The sequence below is a fragment of the Elgaria multicarinata genome, chromosome 13 (assembly GCF_023053635.1).
Source record: "Elgaria multicarinata webbii isolate HBS135686 ecotype San Diego chromosome 13, rElgMul1.1.pri, whole genome shotgun sequence".
NCBI classification, from domain to species: Eukaryota; Metazoa; Chordata; class Lepidosauria; order Squamata; family Anguidae; genus Elgaria; species Elgaria multicarinata.
In genome coordinates, this window is record NC_086183.1 from 23,516,926 (window position 1) to 23,533,354 (window position 16,429).

The window sequence follows — 16,429 nt, forward strand, 5'->3', positions numbered from 1 at the left end:
TAAAAATAGTATTTTTTAAAAAAGTGACTTCGCTTTAACTAGTACTTAGAATCACAGAATATTAGAGCGGCAGGGCCCTATAAGGCCATCGAGTCCAACCCCCTGCTCAGTGCAGGAATCCACATTAAAGCATAATTGTACTTCATCTGGATGATCTGAATCTGCCACCCCTCCTATAGAATGCTTTCAAAAGCCAAACCAGATCATGGGCAATTCATGCATATATGTGTGTGTGTGTGTGTGTGTGTGTGTGTGTGTGTGTGTGCGCGCGCTGAAGGATTAGAACTCCAGTTCCCAGCTCTATAATCACTTGCCCCTCTTCCACACAAACATTCTTTAGGGGGTGACATAAGGTTGTTCAAACACTGTCAGGACAAGGATCCTTTCCAGGCTGCAGCACTGGCCAAGCTGTAGTCAGCTGACCCCAAAGCCTCAAGGTGGCCACCTGCCATTGCTCCCTACTATGGATAATGACCTAGAAGCATGTCCAACAGGACACAGAGGTACTTACTTCCAAGTAAACACACATATGATTTATGCCAGGTTTGTTGAACCCCTTTCAACTTAAGGGCTAAAACCAATTTGGAAGGGCTCCCAGTGGTGGGTGGTGTCGAAGGTAAAAGGGGTGAGCAGAAAACACCAAAATTTGTTTATTTTAGCTTAAAACTCTTACTGTCCACAATTGAGCCTTAGAGGAGGCATTTCAACCTTTTGGAAGTGGCGGGGGGATACGTGCAAACACTGGGACGCACCAAATGATCAGTAGTGGGGACAAGCATAGTGAGCTTGACACCAGAAGAAATGGTGAGGAGTCAGATCAGGTGTTGAACTGACACAGTTGCCCTATTTGTGGTATATCAAATGTATAAACCCCTGTTTAAAGGGCAATTTTCTTGATCTTAGAGTAGGCTAGAGATATATCAGTCTAGGCTTCTTTCACAGGAAGGTTGGCCAGACAGCAATCCTTACGTCAACAACACAGCTGCTTAATTTCCTCTATTTGCTTTACTCGGTTTCTACCCCACAACCCATGTTGGAATATTGAGCAGAAGAGATGTGTGAGCTGTCTTTGTATTTTTATTCAGCATCCATTTTCTATCAATAAATTGTCACTCCTTTCACAAGTGATTTAGTTTCATCTTGTAATCCAAAAAATCTACTTTGACTGGTTCCTGAATACAGTAGATCACAATTCAGAATAACTGAGCAGGTGAAGTGATGGAGCCATCTGGGAAACCCACAAAAGCCCTATATTACATTCACTTGCCGGTACCATCAAGCCCACAGGATAAAAAAACAAGACATAGATGTTTATATACTGGAGTCTCTTCCTTATTTTTATTTTTTCAGTTGTCAGCTTTCAGAGCAGGAATTCACAGGAAAACTATTGTGTAGGATTCAAGGTTCTAGTGCTTAGGCAGGATATAGCCACCCTAAGATTCTCGTTATACTTTATTAAGACTATAAACCTATGCTCATTCACACATTCTGTTTAGTGAGACTTACTTCAAAGTAAACATGCAAACCGTTGGGATTTGGGGATGCAAAATTATGGCATTGCACAGTGCATCCTATGCACATGTACTCCAAACTAACTCCCACTGTGCTCAATGATGCTTACTGTCAGGAAAATGTGTGCCTACATTTATGGCCTAAGGAATGAAGAAAAAAAAATCATCTAGTAATTTTCCCACTACCATACTGCAGATGTGCCTCAAGAGATTTCTACTAGTAATCCATTGTCAGAGGGAGCAGGTCCATCCACATTTTGTCAATTAAAACCAAGGATCCAGTTGAGATAGCTGTCGACCTTGGTATAGATGCCAAGTCCAGGTGGCTTACCATGAGATACAATCCCCTGGAGTTGTCCATCACAGATAAGGGGTCCACCAGAATCACCCTATTGAGAGAACAGAACACACTATGAAATATATAGTTACGACTTAGACTACGATAGTGACCTGGCTTGCACCTAATGCTAATCCATAATTTATTCATCCCATAAGTTGTTAAATTCTGGGTTGTCATGGTGTGTGAACTCTGCCAGGCTAACAAACCATGGTTTGTCAACCACAAACAACCCAGGAAGAGAACCTGTGGTTTCATGTATGGGTGTGAACTATAGGCTGTTTCAACCATGGGTTGTCATTACATGTGAATCCAGAACTGTGGATTGTTCATGGGTTGTTTCTCCAGGGTATAGAAAAGGCGCCTGGCAATGGTGGTAAAAAACCCCAGCTAATACGGTAATGTCACAAAGGCACCTGGGATACGAGGAGAGAGTGGGCAGGGGAAGAAGAAAACTAACAACCTAGGGTTTTAGGTCACCCTCCACCATCTTAAGGTTTTTTTTAAAAAAAAATGTTTTTGCAAACTTGTGGTTCCCCCAAGACTGCTGAAACTTCTCTACTGGTACATGGATGGTGACGTTTGGCTACAAAAAAATCCTTTTCTTCTGCGTTAGTGTGGTTTCCATTATGGTATACGTATGTACACGGGGTGAATAAAGGTTTGTATGTACAGAAACATATACTCTATACAATATTCAACCATGTGTAATTCACTGGAATTTATCATATTGTGTACAATGCTAGTTTAGCATGTACTATGCAATACAACTGTATAGTAAATGTTAGTTTGTGTATATTTTGGATGTGTACAGTACATATGAATGTCCTGAAATATGTACAGTGTGAATGTAGCATGTACTAAACTTTAATATGCATATGCTAGTTTACATATAATTTATATACAATTTGCATATGCAAATTGGTGCCATCCTTTGCTCTCTTTTTGGATGATGCATCAGTGTCCAGCCTGGGCCACTATAACGCGGTTGCAGTTTGGGGCTTGGTGAAAGGTCACCAGCTGAACCTCTTGGCCTGGGCTTTTTCATGGCTCTAGGAGCCGAACATCTTTCCTTCGGAATTCTGCCCACAGAAAAATCTCCTTACCCAGCATGCACCTCTGCATCCGTTCAGAAGTCCTGCACATAATATGTGGTCCGTCATTTTCCACGCTGGGTAAGCCTTCACACACAAGCGTTTCTCTTGTATGTTGATATCAGCGCAATGAGGAACGTCAGGATAAGTCACTGAAAACCAAAAGGAAAGGGTGAGACGGTCCAGTAAGATGCTTGCAAGGGGTCGTGTTTGCTGTGTATGGGAGCAGCTGGGTGAAAAAATCTGGCCATGTGCAATGCCCCTTCCAGCATTTTGGGGAGCTTTAAGGAAGTCATGCTGAGTGGCCCCACTGAACCTGGGAGAGGGCTATGGCTCAGCGGAAGAGCCCCTGTTCTGCATGCACCCACCACGCTCTGTGCCCCTCCTGCTTTTCATTTCATTTCTTAAGTGCTTTAAAAATTAAACAATGAGTCTGTTATGATGCAAAGTGAACTGTTGATCTCCAGGACAATCCTTATTTGGATTTAAAAGAATGGATTAATGTTTTGTTGCTGAGACCCCACCTCTGCCTTGTAATTCAGTTCTGGGACTAGTTTATTTTATTTTAGTCCCAGCAGTTTACCTTCTGACAAACTAGAGTTTTGTGATGGGTGATGCCCACCACAGTAGCCATTTTATAAATGGGCGGGTCCTCCCCATGGCACCCATTTTGTGAGAGCACCTACGACAGTCTCAAAATTCCAACCGTGCCCACCAACCAGAGGGCAACCTTTCATGGAGCGCTTTCCACATCTATGGAGACAGCATTTCACCCGGGCACCATGAGACCCTAAGCCTGATCTGGATCCTAGCAAATGCCTGAGTACACAGAGAATTATGTGTGGTCAGTGATTCTTACCTGTAGCAGCTGTGATTGTGCCCCAACCCATGACCCTGCATTTTGCTCCCACAAAGACAGAGGCGGTGGGCAGAAGCAGGGGGGCGATGTGCTTGTTGTACTTCACAGGGGTGTTCAATTTGATCATCATGATATCATCATCGGTGTAGCTCGCACAGCTGTTCTGGGTGGTGCTGGCAGTGTCAGGGTAGCACAGGGTGGCTGCACTGACTCTCAACTGTTCATCACCTCTTAGCGTGTTTCTGTTGTGCATTCCAAGCTTCATCTCGATTTTGCCACTACAGGAAAAACAGCAAGTTGCCTATGAGCGTCATCACACAGGAGAAAATCGCATTCCGTCGCTTCTCTGCCTGCACATTTGTCCCTCATTACTTCCTCTTTTGAAAGAGGAATTAAACAACGTGGCCCATTCAGCAGGAGACAATGGCAACTTCCATCTTTAAAAACAAGTCGGACTTACTACGGTGTGTTTTTGTCACGTGAAAAAGGCTAGAAGGGGTGGGGAGGCACGTGGGAGGTAGACAGCGTTGTGAGAGGGACCTGCGAAAATCCGAGAGTGCCCAGTAACGAGCATGCAATAAAACACTTGTCTGATAGAGCTTCACATGAATGCTTGGGGTGGATATTTGTCCTGGGATCTCGCCTGCAGGTACTGTCATAGGACTTGCTGCTGAGCATGGCTGTCCACCTCTTCCTAAAGCAGAGGTCGGAACCTCAGACCCGAGGACCAAATATGGCCCTGCAAAAAGCCCACTCTAGTCCTCAGTGATTCCCTAGAAGGACATCCCTCCTTTCCCCTCACCACTATTTAGGAGTTTCCCGGGTTTTGTGCAGTTTTCCTCCTATTCCAAAAGCTTGAAGTGCCTCTCCTGAGGATGAGTTACTGGCAGAACATTCAGTTACAATATGATGGCATTTTGGGGATAGTTTTGGCTCCACCCCGTTAGCCTTCATTCCATCCCTCTTTGCTTCTGTTCCCACCCACCACTGGAATGTGGGGGGTGAGAACTTCTCTGTTATTTCAATTGGCGCGTGCAGGTGGAAAGAGTTCCATCCCTCCTGTCGTAAAAAGATTTCAACTTAAACTTCACTGTGAAATTTTACAGTAGGGTTTTTGGCAGGGATCTCATGAAAAGCCCAATCTACAGGACCTTGTATTCCTGTTGGGTTCCTGCCCCAGATTCATACTTGGAAAAGTTGCATGGAAATTTACTGCAATGTAACTTTTCCGAGTGTAAAAGCAAAGGGCTGCATTCAAGGGGGGAGCTCTTTAGAACACACACCACGGTCACTAATGGTCTTGGGTGAATGAACCTGAAACATGGCCCAAGATCTGAAACTGGGTCCCAAACATATTCACCAGTGCCTTCACATGATATTCCTCACCTTTTGTAGCAATGAGCAGCACTGAGCACCCAGTTATTATCGATCAACATTCCAGAGCAGATGGGGCCTTCAGAGTTATAGAGTAGCACAAGCCATGGATGTTCAGACTCACTGCATTCCTCGCCTCCAAGGACCCGCTTACGGTGTGCTGACACTGCAACACAGACCAAGAAAGCTCACTGTCCCACTGGGATGGGCACCAATGCTGTTCAACAGAAGATTGCAATACCTCCAAAATCACTTCTCCCAAATAACTCAATTATCCCTTTCATTCTTTAAGGAGAGAGGCTAAGAGGTACTTCACATGTGGGTTTGCTGTGTGATCACTCGGTGTTGAAGAATGTTTAAAATATGTTTCAGCACTACACTTTACACATCTCTCTTGCATATGCCTCACAAGACAGCCCATCAGCATCCAAACCATGTGCAAGGAAAGGAAAATCAGAATGTAACGAGTCACATGCAATTCTCTTTGGACAACAATACAGGTCACTTACACACATAAAGAGAGAACTGCTGCACATCTCCCACAAAGGCAATTACAAGTGGAAGACAAACTGATGCACACCCACTATCCCCCAGCCCTCCCAAGTTTCTGGTCAGATTGCATCAAAATGCCAGCTCTTACCAAAAGACAGCAGCAGCAACAGAAAGAAAGCCAGCAGTTTGGAAGGTTCCATAGCAGCAGATGTGCCTGGCGAAGTGTCCCTACGTACTTTAGATGTGCGGAATAAGTTCAGCGATTAAGAGAACACAGCACAAAAAGTTCATCTCGACTCCTTTTTTTATATCCCCCATGGGTTGACACTCACCTCTGCCAATCTGGCATCTCCTGTGAGAATGCATACAATCAATCATCCCAGTGCCTTCTTTTCCCCAAATCCAAGCAAACACAAGAAACAGCATTGCTTAATCAAACCCAATAGATCACTCTTGGCTTCTTGGTGATAATTTTCTCTTTCTGGCCCAGGATCAGATCCTTTGTCTATACTTCTGAAACCTTCCTCACTACACATTGTATAACCTGGGTTAGGGTTCTTCTCTTCACATTGTCTGATCTGGCCTTGCCGTTCCCCAAATAACAGGCACACTGAATTTCTCACAAATCAATGATGCAATGGAGTGATGTGGGGCAGGTAAATAATCTCCCATCCCATCCACAGTTTGTCTCTGCCAAATGCCCAAGGAGAAACAGTGTCCACAGCTGCTAAATCCTTCACTGGTCTTTTTCGCTAGTACTTTTCATCCAGAAAATGCCTACAGCCTTGGGCAGAACTAGTTAAAGCCTTTTTAGAGCTTGCTCTTAAAGGAGCAATGTAGGAAGAAGGGTAGTGCTTTCCACTCTGGTCACTCTACAAAAGAGGGTAGGGCTCCTGCAGCTTTAACTGTTGTGATGAAGAGGGAATTGCACCAGGTGCTGCATGCATACAAATGACACAGCTGAAATTCCCTTTTCTATACAACTATTAAAGATAGTCTTCCTTTCCATATGGTCCCCCTTCTTAATCAAAGCAACCCAATGAAAAAGCCTTTAAATATCTGCATCATTGAATAAAGAAAACCTGTGAAAGTTTGAAAAACTAAATGGGAGCTGTGGTGGGGGGACAGGATCACCACTCCACCAAATTATTCATGAAAAAAGTATAAGGAAATTAAATTAACATAGGATGACCATATGAAAAGGAGGACAGGGCTGCTGTATCTTTAACAGTCGTATTGAAAAGGGGATTTCAGCAGGTGTCATTTTTATATATGGAGAACCTGGTGAAATTTCCTCTTCATCACAACAGTTAAAGCTGCAGGTGCCCTGCCCTCTTTTAAATCTGGTCACTCTAGTACAGCTCCTGCACTTTAACTGTTGTGATAAAGAGGGAATTCCACCAGGTTCTCCATATATTCAAATGACACCTGCTGAAATTCCCTTTTCTATGCAGCTGTTAAAGATACAGTAGCCCTGTCCTCCTTTTCATATGGTCACTCTTATTAACAGCTTTCATATATAGAAGAAATGAAACATACCTTTTGCAATAATATCCACAAATACTGTGGTTCCTATTGTAGAAGACCTCCACGTTGAAGTCTTTTATGCCAACTGCAAACTAATTGCCTGTACAATCAGATGATCACAATTGAGCAGAAAAGGCTAAAGGAAGAGACTGTATGCACTTATAGCATTTAAGGCTAAGGTTCTAGAACTGGAGAGGTATTAATGCTTCATAAACCTGAAAGATCCTGAATTTCAAATGATCCTGAAATACAACAGAAACTTTGCAACATGTTAAACTGGTCTGATGAAAAATAAATAGTAGTTGCCATTTGCTGACTTTAAAAGTCTCAAGGCTAACGTGAATACGGATTAAATAAAAACTTTGCAGCAGCAGAAAAAGCAGGGGATTTACCCCTCTTTTTCTCCCTCTATCTAAGGGTAGGCCTTGAAGGGCTGTTGTGAATCTCTCCCACCTGACTGAAATGTCACTGTCCATCCCCTGCCACCACCAAAACCTGAAATGACACTCTACATGTGGCACTGACCTAAGCTTCCAAGCATTCTTCAAACCACCCCACCCAGCCCCAGTAGACAGTGTTAATTGCAACTTGGGGTTGCAAGACTGGAAACTTTCCCATTTTGTAATTCTGAAAGGCTGTGGCTCTGTTCAAATTCATGTCCTGCCCAATCAGAAAAATCCCCGTCCTCTTCAGTCCTTCTGGTCTAGAACCATTGTGCTGGGCACTGGCTGTGAATGACTCGTAGTCCAAGTTGCCAGTTGATGCTCCTTCACTGCAAGATACCAGAATGCTATTTGCAAAGCAGGAACCTGCTCTGAGAACGAGATAGTTTTTAAGGAATGCTAGAGAACTAATGCCTGAGTGCACAGTGATATTTCTTTTTTAACACATTTGATGAAACTGACAAAGGTTTCCCAGTTGCAAGTTTCTCCAGGCTTCTTAAGGCTGGCTGAAGAGTGAGTAGAAATACTCGTCAATTTCAGCAGTGCTTTGATGCAGCAGTGACTAAGGCTAGGTTACATACGAAGCACCTTCCTCTGTGTTGGGCTATTAGTCCATCTTGATCAGAATAGTCGACAATGACTGACAGTTTAAACTTGGAAATGCCAGCAGCCGAACCGGGGAGCTTTCTGAAAGCAAAGCATGTTCTCTACCCCTCAACTATGGGGCCGAAAAGATGGATTACACAGCATCACCAACCAAGTCATAGACCACTACTCCACACCACATAGGACAATTTCGGGGGGGGGGGGGAAGTTCCCTGTTTATAATAGTTGATTGGGTCATCACATTTTACCACTCTCTTTGTTGTCTCTTCCAATATAGACTTGATGCCCATCTATTCCATTCTGGCATTAGCAGTTGAGAATGCATATGATCGATTATTCCCAGCACCTTAATTTCTATGCAAACAGGAAAAGGAAACATTGGTTAATCCAGCCTAATAGATGGCTTTTGGCTTCTCGGTAACAATTTTCTCGAGTTTGTTTTGGACTGGATTGGATAAACAATTCCCACTTTTTGGCCTGCGATCAGATCCTTGGTCTGTGGATCTAAATCCTTGCTCTATTCACATTGTCTGATCTGGCCTTGCCATTTCATAATTGACAAGCACACTGAATTTCTCACAAATCATGTGTGCAATGCACTGACCAAATTTTAAAAAGTGCCTTCACTTTAACTAGTACTTAGAATCACAGAACAGTAGAGCGGCAGGGGCCTATAAGGCCATCTAGTCCAACCTTCTGCTCAGTGCAGGAATCCACATTAAAAGCATAATTGTACTTCATCTGGATGATCTGAATCTGCCACCCCTACTATGGAATGCTTTCAAGAGCCAAACCAGATCATGGGGCAATTCATACATATGTCCCCTGCGGGATTATGCCAAATCCAAGTGTGCCCAAATAGAATATTGAGACACTCGTGAAAGATCACAGGCAAGGCGTTGGGCTCCAAACGTTTATTCTCGAGAAAAGGTGATGACCTGGCGCTCACGCAGAAAATACAGGGTCACACTGTGCTGAGGCAGGACAATAGCTTATATACTTCCATGTAGTGGTCAGAAGGGGAATTACAGCTGAAATTGCCATGTGCTTTGCATCTGTAGCCCCTCCCCTACTGGTGATGTGGCTAGAGGGCAGTCACAAGGACTAGGCTGGGCTTCATTGGTCAGTTTCATTTGAAACTGACCTATGGTGTTGTCCTGGCAGTTAACCAGCAATGTGTATTCAGCAGGAATAACTTAATCAATATCGTCTGGCAAGAAAGGGGCTTGGAAGTTGCCTGCGTGCCACTTGCATGGGGGGAGGGGCATCTGGCTACTCCCCTTCCCTGCCCTGTTGCACCCATTCGTCTTTTCCAGATGTCCCCAGGTGGGCTCCTGGTGGGGTGTCCTAGAGGGGGTGCATGTGTACACACGCGTCAGGGGAAATGGGCATTCTAGATTTTTACATCAAAATGATCAGTAGTGGGAGCAAATACAGTGAGCTTGACACCAGAAGAAATGGCGAGGAGTCAGATCAGGTGTTGAACTGACACAGTTGTCCTATATGCTGTATATCAAATGTATAAAGGCCTGTTTAAAGGACAATTTTCTTGATCTTAGAGTAGGCTTGAGATATATTGGACAACGCTGTAGGCTTCTTTCACAGGAACATTGGCCAGGCAGTAATCCTCAGGTCAAAAACGCAGCTGCCTAATTTCTAGGGGTGTGCACGGACCCCCCACTCCACTTCACTTCCAGAGCCGCGATTTGCGGATCGGGCCGCTCCGCCCCGCCCCCGCTCCGCCTATGTCCACTCCGCTCCGCTCAGAGCTCCGGATCCGGATCAGAGCTCCGGATCCGGATCGGAGCTCCGTTTCCCCCCCCCATAGGCTTGCATTAAGCTAAAAAAGTATACAACTTTTTTTCTGTGAAAGTTAGAAACCTCAAGTTTGGCACCATGACACCTCATGGGAGTATACACACGCACACCAAGTTTCAAGCCAATCCCATCATCCCCTGATTTTGGGGGAATTTATGAAAACCGGGCACCCCATTCACACCCCTTTCCATAGCTCCGTCAATTTGCACGTTAAAAATCTCAAACTCGCCACCATGAAAGCTTATCCAGGGGTGCACATGCACGCCAAGACGCAAGGCAGTCCCATCATCCCCTGATTTTTGGGGAATTTATGAAAACCAGGCACCCCATTCACACCCCTTTCCATAGCTCCGTCAATTTGCACTTTAGAAACCTCAAACTCGCCACCATGATAGCTTGTCCAGGGACACATACGCATGCCAAGACTCAAGGCAGTCCCAGCAGCAGAGCCCGGTAAAGGACCAAGGGAGAGGGGGACCTTACCTGCCTCCGTCCGTGGTCCGTCGCCGTCTTCAATTGAGCCCGTGGTTCCACCAGGAAGTCTGGGCCGCAAGCGGCCCAGGCTTCCTGGTGGAACCGCGGGCTCAATTGAAGACGCCGACGGACCGCGGACGGAGGCAGGTAAGGGAGAGGAGTGCGGGGAGGGGGGTTACCGGGCCCTGCCGCCGTCGCTGCATGGGCGACAGCGACAGCGGCAGGGCCCGGTAAACCCCACTTACCTTTCCGGCGGAGCTCCGGATCGAGGCGAAGGATCCGCCTTCACCTTGATCCTCTTCGCCACACTCCGCCGGCCCCCCAATCCTTTTCGCCTCCACCTTAAGGGCAGGGGAAGCCCCCCACTCCGCTCCTGCTTCTCCGGTTTGATTAGAAGTGGAGCACATCCCTACTAATTTCCTCTGTTTGCTTTACTGGGTTTCTTCACCACGCTCCATGTTGGAATATTGGGATCCATTAGTCATAGGACAGGTTACACACATTACCTGCCTGTGAGGCATGTACTATCAGAAAAGGGTATAAAATATTGACCTGAGGCCTAACTAATTTGGCTTCGCTCCAGGGGGAAAGTGCACACCAACCTGGAGAATTTGGGGTTCTAGGAATGATCTTGATTTGCCATTGATTGGGGCCCCAGGAAATGCCAGCTCTTTGGGAGCTGCCAGCTCCGTGGGCTGAAGAGATGTTTGAGCTCTTTATATTTTTATTTGGCGTCCATTTTCTATCAATAAATTGTCACTCCTTTCAAAAGTGATCTAGTTTCATCTTGGTAATCCAAAGAATCTACTTTGACTGGGACCTGAATAGATCACAATTCAGAACACAGCAGGTGAAGTGATGGAGCCATCTGGGAAACCCACGTCAGCTGGATTTAACCCACCAAGCGTTGACTTCAGTATTCCACTTCATGACATAACTCTGCTCTGTTGTATGTGAGATGACGATTCCTCTTTATCAAGCTTATTTTCTTAAAGATCAAGCCGTCGGTAGAAAGGAAAAGCCCTATATTACATTCACTTGCCAGTACTGTCAAGCCCACAGGATAAGAAGACAAGAGGTAGATGTTTATACAATGAGATGTTAGAAATACTGGAGTCTCTTTCTTATTTTTATTTTTTCAGTTATTAGCTTTCAGAGTAGGAATTCACAGGAAAACTATTGTGTAATCAGAGGATTCAAGATTCTAGTGCTTTGGCAGGAAATAGCTACCGTAAGATTCTCTTTAGACGTCATTAAGACTATAAACCTATGCTCATTCACTCATTCTGTTTAGTGAGAGTTACTTCAAAGTAAACATGCATCCCATTGGGATTTGAGGATGCAAAACTATGGCATTGCACAGTGCCATCCTATGCACATGTACTCCAAACTAACTCCCACTGTGCTCAATGAAGCTTACTGTCAGGAAAATGTGTGCCTACATTTGTGGCCTAAGGAATGAAGAAAAAGATATCAGCTAGTAGCTTCCCCACCACCTTCCCACTGATGTGCCTCAAAGAGTTCTACTAGTAATCCATTGTCAGAGGGAGCAGGTCCATCTGTGCTTTGTCAATAAAAACCACGGATCCAGTTGAGATAGCTGTCGACCTTGGTAAAGATGCTAAGCCCAGGTGGCTCACCATTAGTTACAATCCCTTGGAGTTGTCCATCACAGATAAGGGGTCCACCGGAATCACCCTATTAAGAGAACAGAACGCACTATGAAATATATAGTTATGGCTGAGACTATGATGGTGACCTGGCTTGCAGGTAATGCTTACCCATAATTTATTCATCTCATGAGTTGTTAAATTCTGGGTTGTCATGGTGTGTGAACTCTGTCAGGCTAACCATGGTTTGTCAACCACAAACAACCCAGGAAGAGAACATGTAGTTTCATAGGACTCAGGACTCAGTTTGCTATTCTTTCCTTCTGTGTTAGTGTGGTTTCCATTATGGTGTATATATGTGCATGGTGTGGAGAAAGGTTTGTATGTACAGAAACATGTACTCTATACAATATTCAACCGTGTGTAATGCACTGGAATTTATCATATTGTGTACAATGCTAGTTTAGCATGTACTATGGGAAGGGTAGTGCGTTGCGGTACAAGTGTATAGTAAATGTTATGTTTTGTGTATATTACGTGTATGTGTACAGTACATATGACTGTGCTGAACTATATACAGTGTGAATGTAGCATGTACTAAACTTTAATATGCATATGCTAGTTTACATATAATTTATATAAAATTTGCATATGCAAATTGGTGCCATCCTTTGCTCTCTTTTTGGATGATGCATCAGCATCCAGCCTGGATAACTGTAACCCGGTTGCAATTTGGGGCTTGGTGAAAGGTCACCAGCTGAACCTCTTGGCCTGGGCTTTTTCATGGCTCTAGGAGCCGAACATCTTTCCTTTGGAATTCCACCCACAGAAAAATCTCCTTACCCAGCATGCACCTTTGCATCCGTTCAGAAGTCCTGCACATAATATGTGGTCCGTCATTTTCCACGCTGGGTAAGCCTTCACACACAGGTGTTTCTCTTGTATGTTGATATCAGCGCAATGAGGAACGTCAGGATAAGTCACTGAAAACCAAAAGGAAAGGGCGAGATGGTCCAGAAAGATGCTTGCAAGGGGTCGTGTTTACTGTGTATGGGAGCAGCTGTGTGAAAAAATCTGGCCATGTGCAATGCCCCTTCCAGCGTTTTGGGGAGCTTTAAGGAAGTCCTGCTGAGTGGCCCCACTGAACCTGGGAGAGGGCTATGGCTCAGCGGAAGAGCCCCTGTTCTGCATGCACCCACCACACTCTGTGCCCCTCCTTTTTATTTCATTTCTTAAGTGCTTTAAAAATTAAACAATGAGTCTGTTATGATGCAAAGTGAACTGTTGATCTCCAGCACCATCTTTATTTAGATGTCAAAGAATGGATTAACGTTTTGTTGCTGAGACCCCACCTCTGCCTTGTAATTCGGTTCTTGGACTAGTTTATTTTATTTTAGTCCCAGTCGCACCAGTTTATCTTCTGGCAAACTAGAGTTTTGTGATGGGTGATGCCCACCAGAGTAGCCATTTTATAAATGGTCGGGCCCTCCCCATGGCAGCCATTTTGTGAGAGCACCTACGACAGTCTCAACATTCCAACAATGCCCACCAGGCCAAGGGCAACATTTCAGGTAGCGCTTTCCACATCTACGGAGACAGCGTACCAGAGTGCGCAGAGAATTATGAGCCGGTGATGATTCTTACATTTAGGAGCTGTGGTTGAGCCCCAACCCATGACCCTGCATTTTGCTCCCACGGAGACAGAGACGTTGGGCAGGCGGAGAGGGGCTATGAACTTGCTGTACTTCACAGGTCTGTTCAATTTGATCATCATGATATCATCATCGTCGTAGCTCGCACAGCTGTTCTGGGTGGTGCTTTCAGTGTCAGGGTAGCACAGGGTGGCCGCACTGACTCTCGACTGTTCGTCACCTCTTAGCGCGTTTGTGTTGTGCATTCCAAGCTTTATCACGATTCTGCGACTACAGGAAAAACAGCAAAGACATCCCAGGCCCAGATGGGCAAGTTGACTACAAGCTTCATCACACAGGAGCAAATCCCATTCCATTGCTTCTCCACCTGTGCATTTGTCCCTCATTACTTCCTCTTTTGAAAGAGGAAGAAAACAATGTTCACATGGCCCATTCAGTGGGCCACTTTGATCTCGCTGCTTCTGCACACAGCAGGAGACAGCGGCAACTTCCGTCTTTAAAAACAAGTCAGACTTACTGGTGGTTTTTTTTGTCACGCTAGAAGGGGTAGGGAGGCGCGCAGGAGGCAGGCAACATTTTGAGAGGGATCCACGAAAACCTGAGAGTGCCCAGTAATGAGCATGCAATAAAACACTTGTCTGGTAGAGCTCTACAACATGAATACTTGGGGTGGATATTTGTCCTGGGATCTCGCCTGCAGGTACTGTCATAGGACTTGCTGCTGAGCATGGCTGTCCATCTCTTCCTAAAGTAGAGGTGGGGAACCTCAGACAAATATGGCCCTGCAAGAAGCCCACTCTTGTCCTCAGCATTTCCCCAGAAGACCCCCCTCCTTTCTCCTCACCACTCATTATTTAGGAGTTTCCCCATTTTTGTAATTTTCCTCCCATTTCAAAAGCTTGAAATGCCTCTCCAGAGGCTGAGTTACTAGCAGGAAGAACTTTCAGTTACATGTAGTTTTGGCTCCACCCTTTAGCCTTCAGTCCATCCCTCTTTGCTTCTGTTCCCGCCCACCACTGGAATGTGTGGGGTGAGAACTTCTCTGATGCTGCAATTGGGGCGTGCAGGTGGAACGAGTTCCATCCCCCCAGTCGTAAAAAGGAAGATTTCAACTTAAACTTCACTGTGAAATTTTGAAGTGAGGTTTTTGGCAGGGATCACATGAAATGACCTATCAACAGGACCTTGCATTCCTGTTGGGTTCCTGCCCCAGATTCATACTTGGAAAAGTTGCATGGAAGTTTACTGCAATGTAACTTTTCCGCGTGTAAAAGCAAAGGGCTGCATTCAAGGACGGAGCTCTTCAGAACACACCCCATGGTCACTAATGGTCATGGATGAATGAGCCTGAAACATTGCCCAAGATCTGAAACTGGAATCCAAACATATTCACCAGCACCTTGACATGATATCCCTCACCTTCTGTAGCAATGAGCAGCACTGATCACCCAGTTAGAATCAAGCAACATTCCAGCACAGAAGGGGACTTTTGAGTTATGGAGCATTACAAGCCATGGATGTTCAGACTCACTGCATTCCTCGCCTCCAAGCACCCGCTTACGGTGTGCTGACACTGCAACACAGACCAAGAAAACTCACTGTCCCACTGGGATGGGCACCGATGCTCTTCAACAGAAGATTGCAATACCTCCAAAAATCACTTCCCCCAAATAACTCAATGATCCCTTTCATTCTTTAAGGAGAGAGGCTAAGAGGTACTTCACATGTGGGTTTGCTGTGTGATCATTCGGTGTTGAAGAAGTTTAAAATACGTTTCATCACTACACTTTACACATCTCTCTAGCATATGCCGCACACAACAGCCCATCCGCATCCAAATCCATGTGCAAAGAAAGGAAAATCAGAATGTAACGAGTCACATGCAATTCTCTTTGGACAACAATACAGGTCACTTACACACATAAAGAGAGAACTGCTATACATCTCCCACAAAGGCAATTACAATTGGAAGACAAACTGATGCACACCCACTATCCCCCAGCCCTTCCAAGTTTCTGGTCAGATTGCATCGAAATGCCAGCTCTTACCAAAAGGAGGCAGCAGCAACAGAAAGAAAGCCAGCAGTTTGGAAGGTTCCATAGCAGCAGATGTGCCTGGCGAAGTGTCCCTATGTACTTTAGAAGTGGGGAATAAGTTCAGCGATTAAGACAACGCAGAACAAAATGTTCATCTCGACTCCTTTTTTTATATCCCCCAACTTGGCATCTCCTGTGAGAATGCATACAATCAATCATTCCCAGCACTTTCTTTTTCCCAAATCCAGGCAAACACAAGAAACAGCATTGCTTAATCAAACCCAATAGGTCACTCTTGGTTTCTTGGTTCCATGAAAAGGAAGACAGGGCTGCTGTATCTTTAACAGTTGTATTGAAAAGGGGATTTCAGCAGGTGTCATTTGTATATATGGGGAACCTGGCAAAATTCCCTCTTCATCACAACAGTTAAAGCTGCAGTTGCCCTGCCCTTTTAAAAATCTGGTCACTCTAGTATAGCTCCTGCAGCTTTAACTGTTGAGATGAAGAGGGAATTTCACCAGGTTCTTCATATATCCAAATGACACCTGCTGAAATTCCCTTTTCTATGCAGCTGTTAAAGATACAGGAGCGCTGTC

General features: G+C 45.0%; 2 protein-coding genes across 2 annotated transcripts; both read right to left on the reverse strand.

Moving 5' to 3' along the window:
• Window positions 1–1,771: 1,771 nt before the first annotated feature.
• Window positions 1,772–5,867, reverse strand: LOC134408367 (gilatoxin-like). Its single transcript, XM_063140625.1, has 5 exons — window positions 5,816–5,867; window positions 5,188–5,341; window positions 3,802–4,079; window positions 2,955–3,094; window positions 1,772–1,900 (listed from the first exon to the last, which is right to left on the reverse strand). Exons 1-5 carry the CDS (start codon window positions 5,865–5,867, stop codon window positions 1,772–1,774), a joined length of 753 nt encoding a protein of 250 aa, XP_062996695.1.
• Window positions 5,868–12,104: 6,237 nt separating this feature from the next.
• LOC134408369 (gilatoxin-like) lies at window positions 12,105–15,897 on the reverse strand. Its single transcript, XM_063140626.1, has 5 exons — window positions 15,846–15,897; window positions 15,217–15,370; window positions 13,790–14,067; window positions 12,989–13,128; window positions 12,105–12,233 (listed from the first exon to the last, which is right to left on the reverse strand). Exons 1-5 carry the CDS (start codon window positions 15,895–15,897, stop codon window positions 12,105–12,107), a joined length of 753 nt encoding a protein of 250 aa, XP_062996696.1.
• Between the last annotated feature and the right edge of the window lie 532 nt (window positions 15,898–16,429).

What these genes read in the sequence shown, in the direction of transcription:
- LOC134408367 (XM_063140625.1), bottom strand. Translation starts at nt 5,867, where the DNA reads ATGGAACCTTCCAAACTGCTGGCTTTCTTTCTGTTGCTGCTGCTGTCT. An exon ending in GCTGCTCATTGCTACAAAAG is followed by an intron (nt 4,080 to 5,187) that starts GTGAGGAATATC and finishes TTTTTCCTGTAG; the next exon opens with TGGCAAAATCGAGATGAAGC. An exon ending in GATGCAGAGGTGCATGCTGG is followed by an intron (nt 1,901 to 2,954) that starts GTAAGGAGATTT and finishes TTCTCTCAATAG; the next exon opens with GGTGATTCTGGTGGACCCCT.
- LOC134408369 (XM_063140626.1), bottom strand. Translation starts at nt 15,897, where the DNA reads ATGGAACCTTCCAAACTGCTGGCTTTCTTTCTGTTGCTGCTGCCTCCT. An exon ending in GTTGCTGCTGCCTCCTTTTG is followed by an intron (nt 15,371 to 15,845) that starts GTAAGAGCTGGC and finishes TCTGTGTTGCAG; the next exon opens with TGTCAGCACACCGTAAGCGG. An exon ending in GATGCAAAGGTGCATGCTGG is followed by an intron (nt 12,234 to 12,988) that starts GTAAGGAGATTT and finishes TTCTCTTAATAG; the next exon opens with GGTGATTCCGGTGGACCCCT.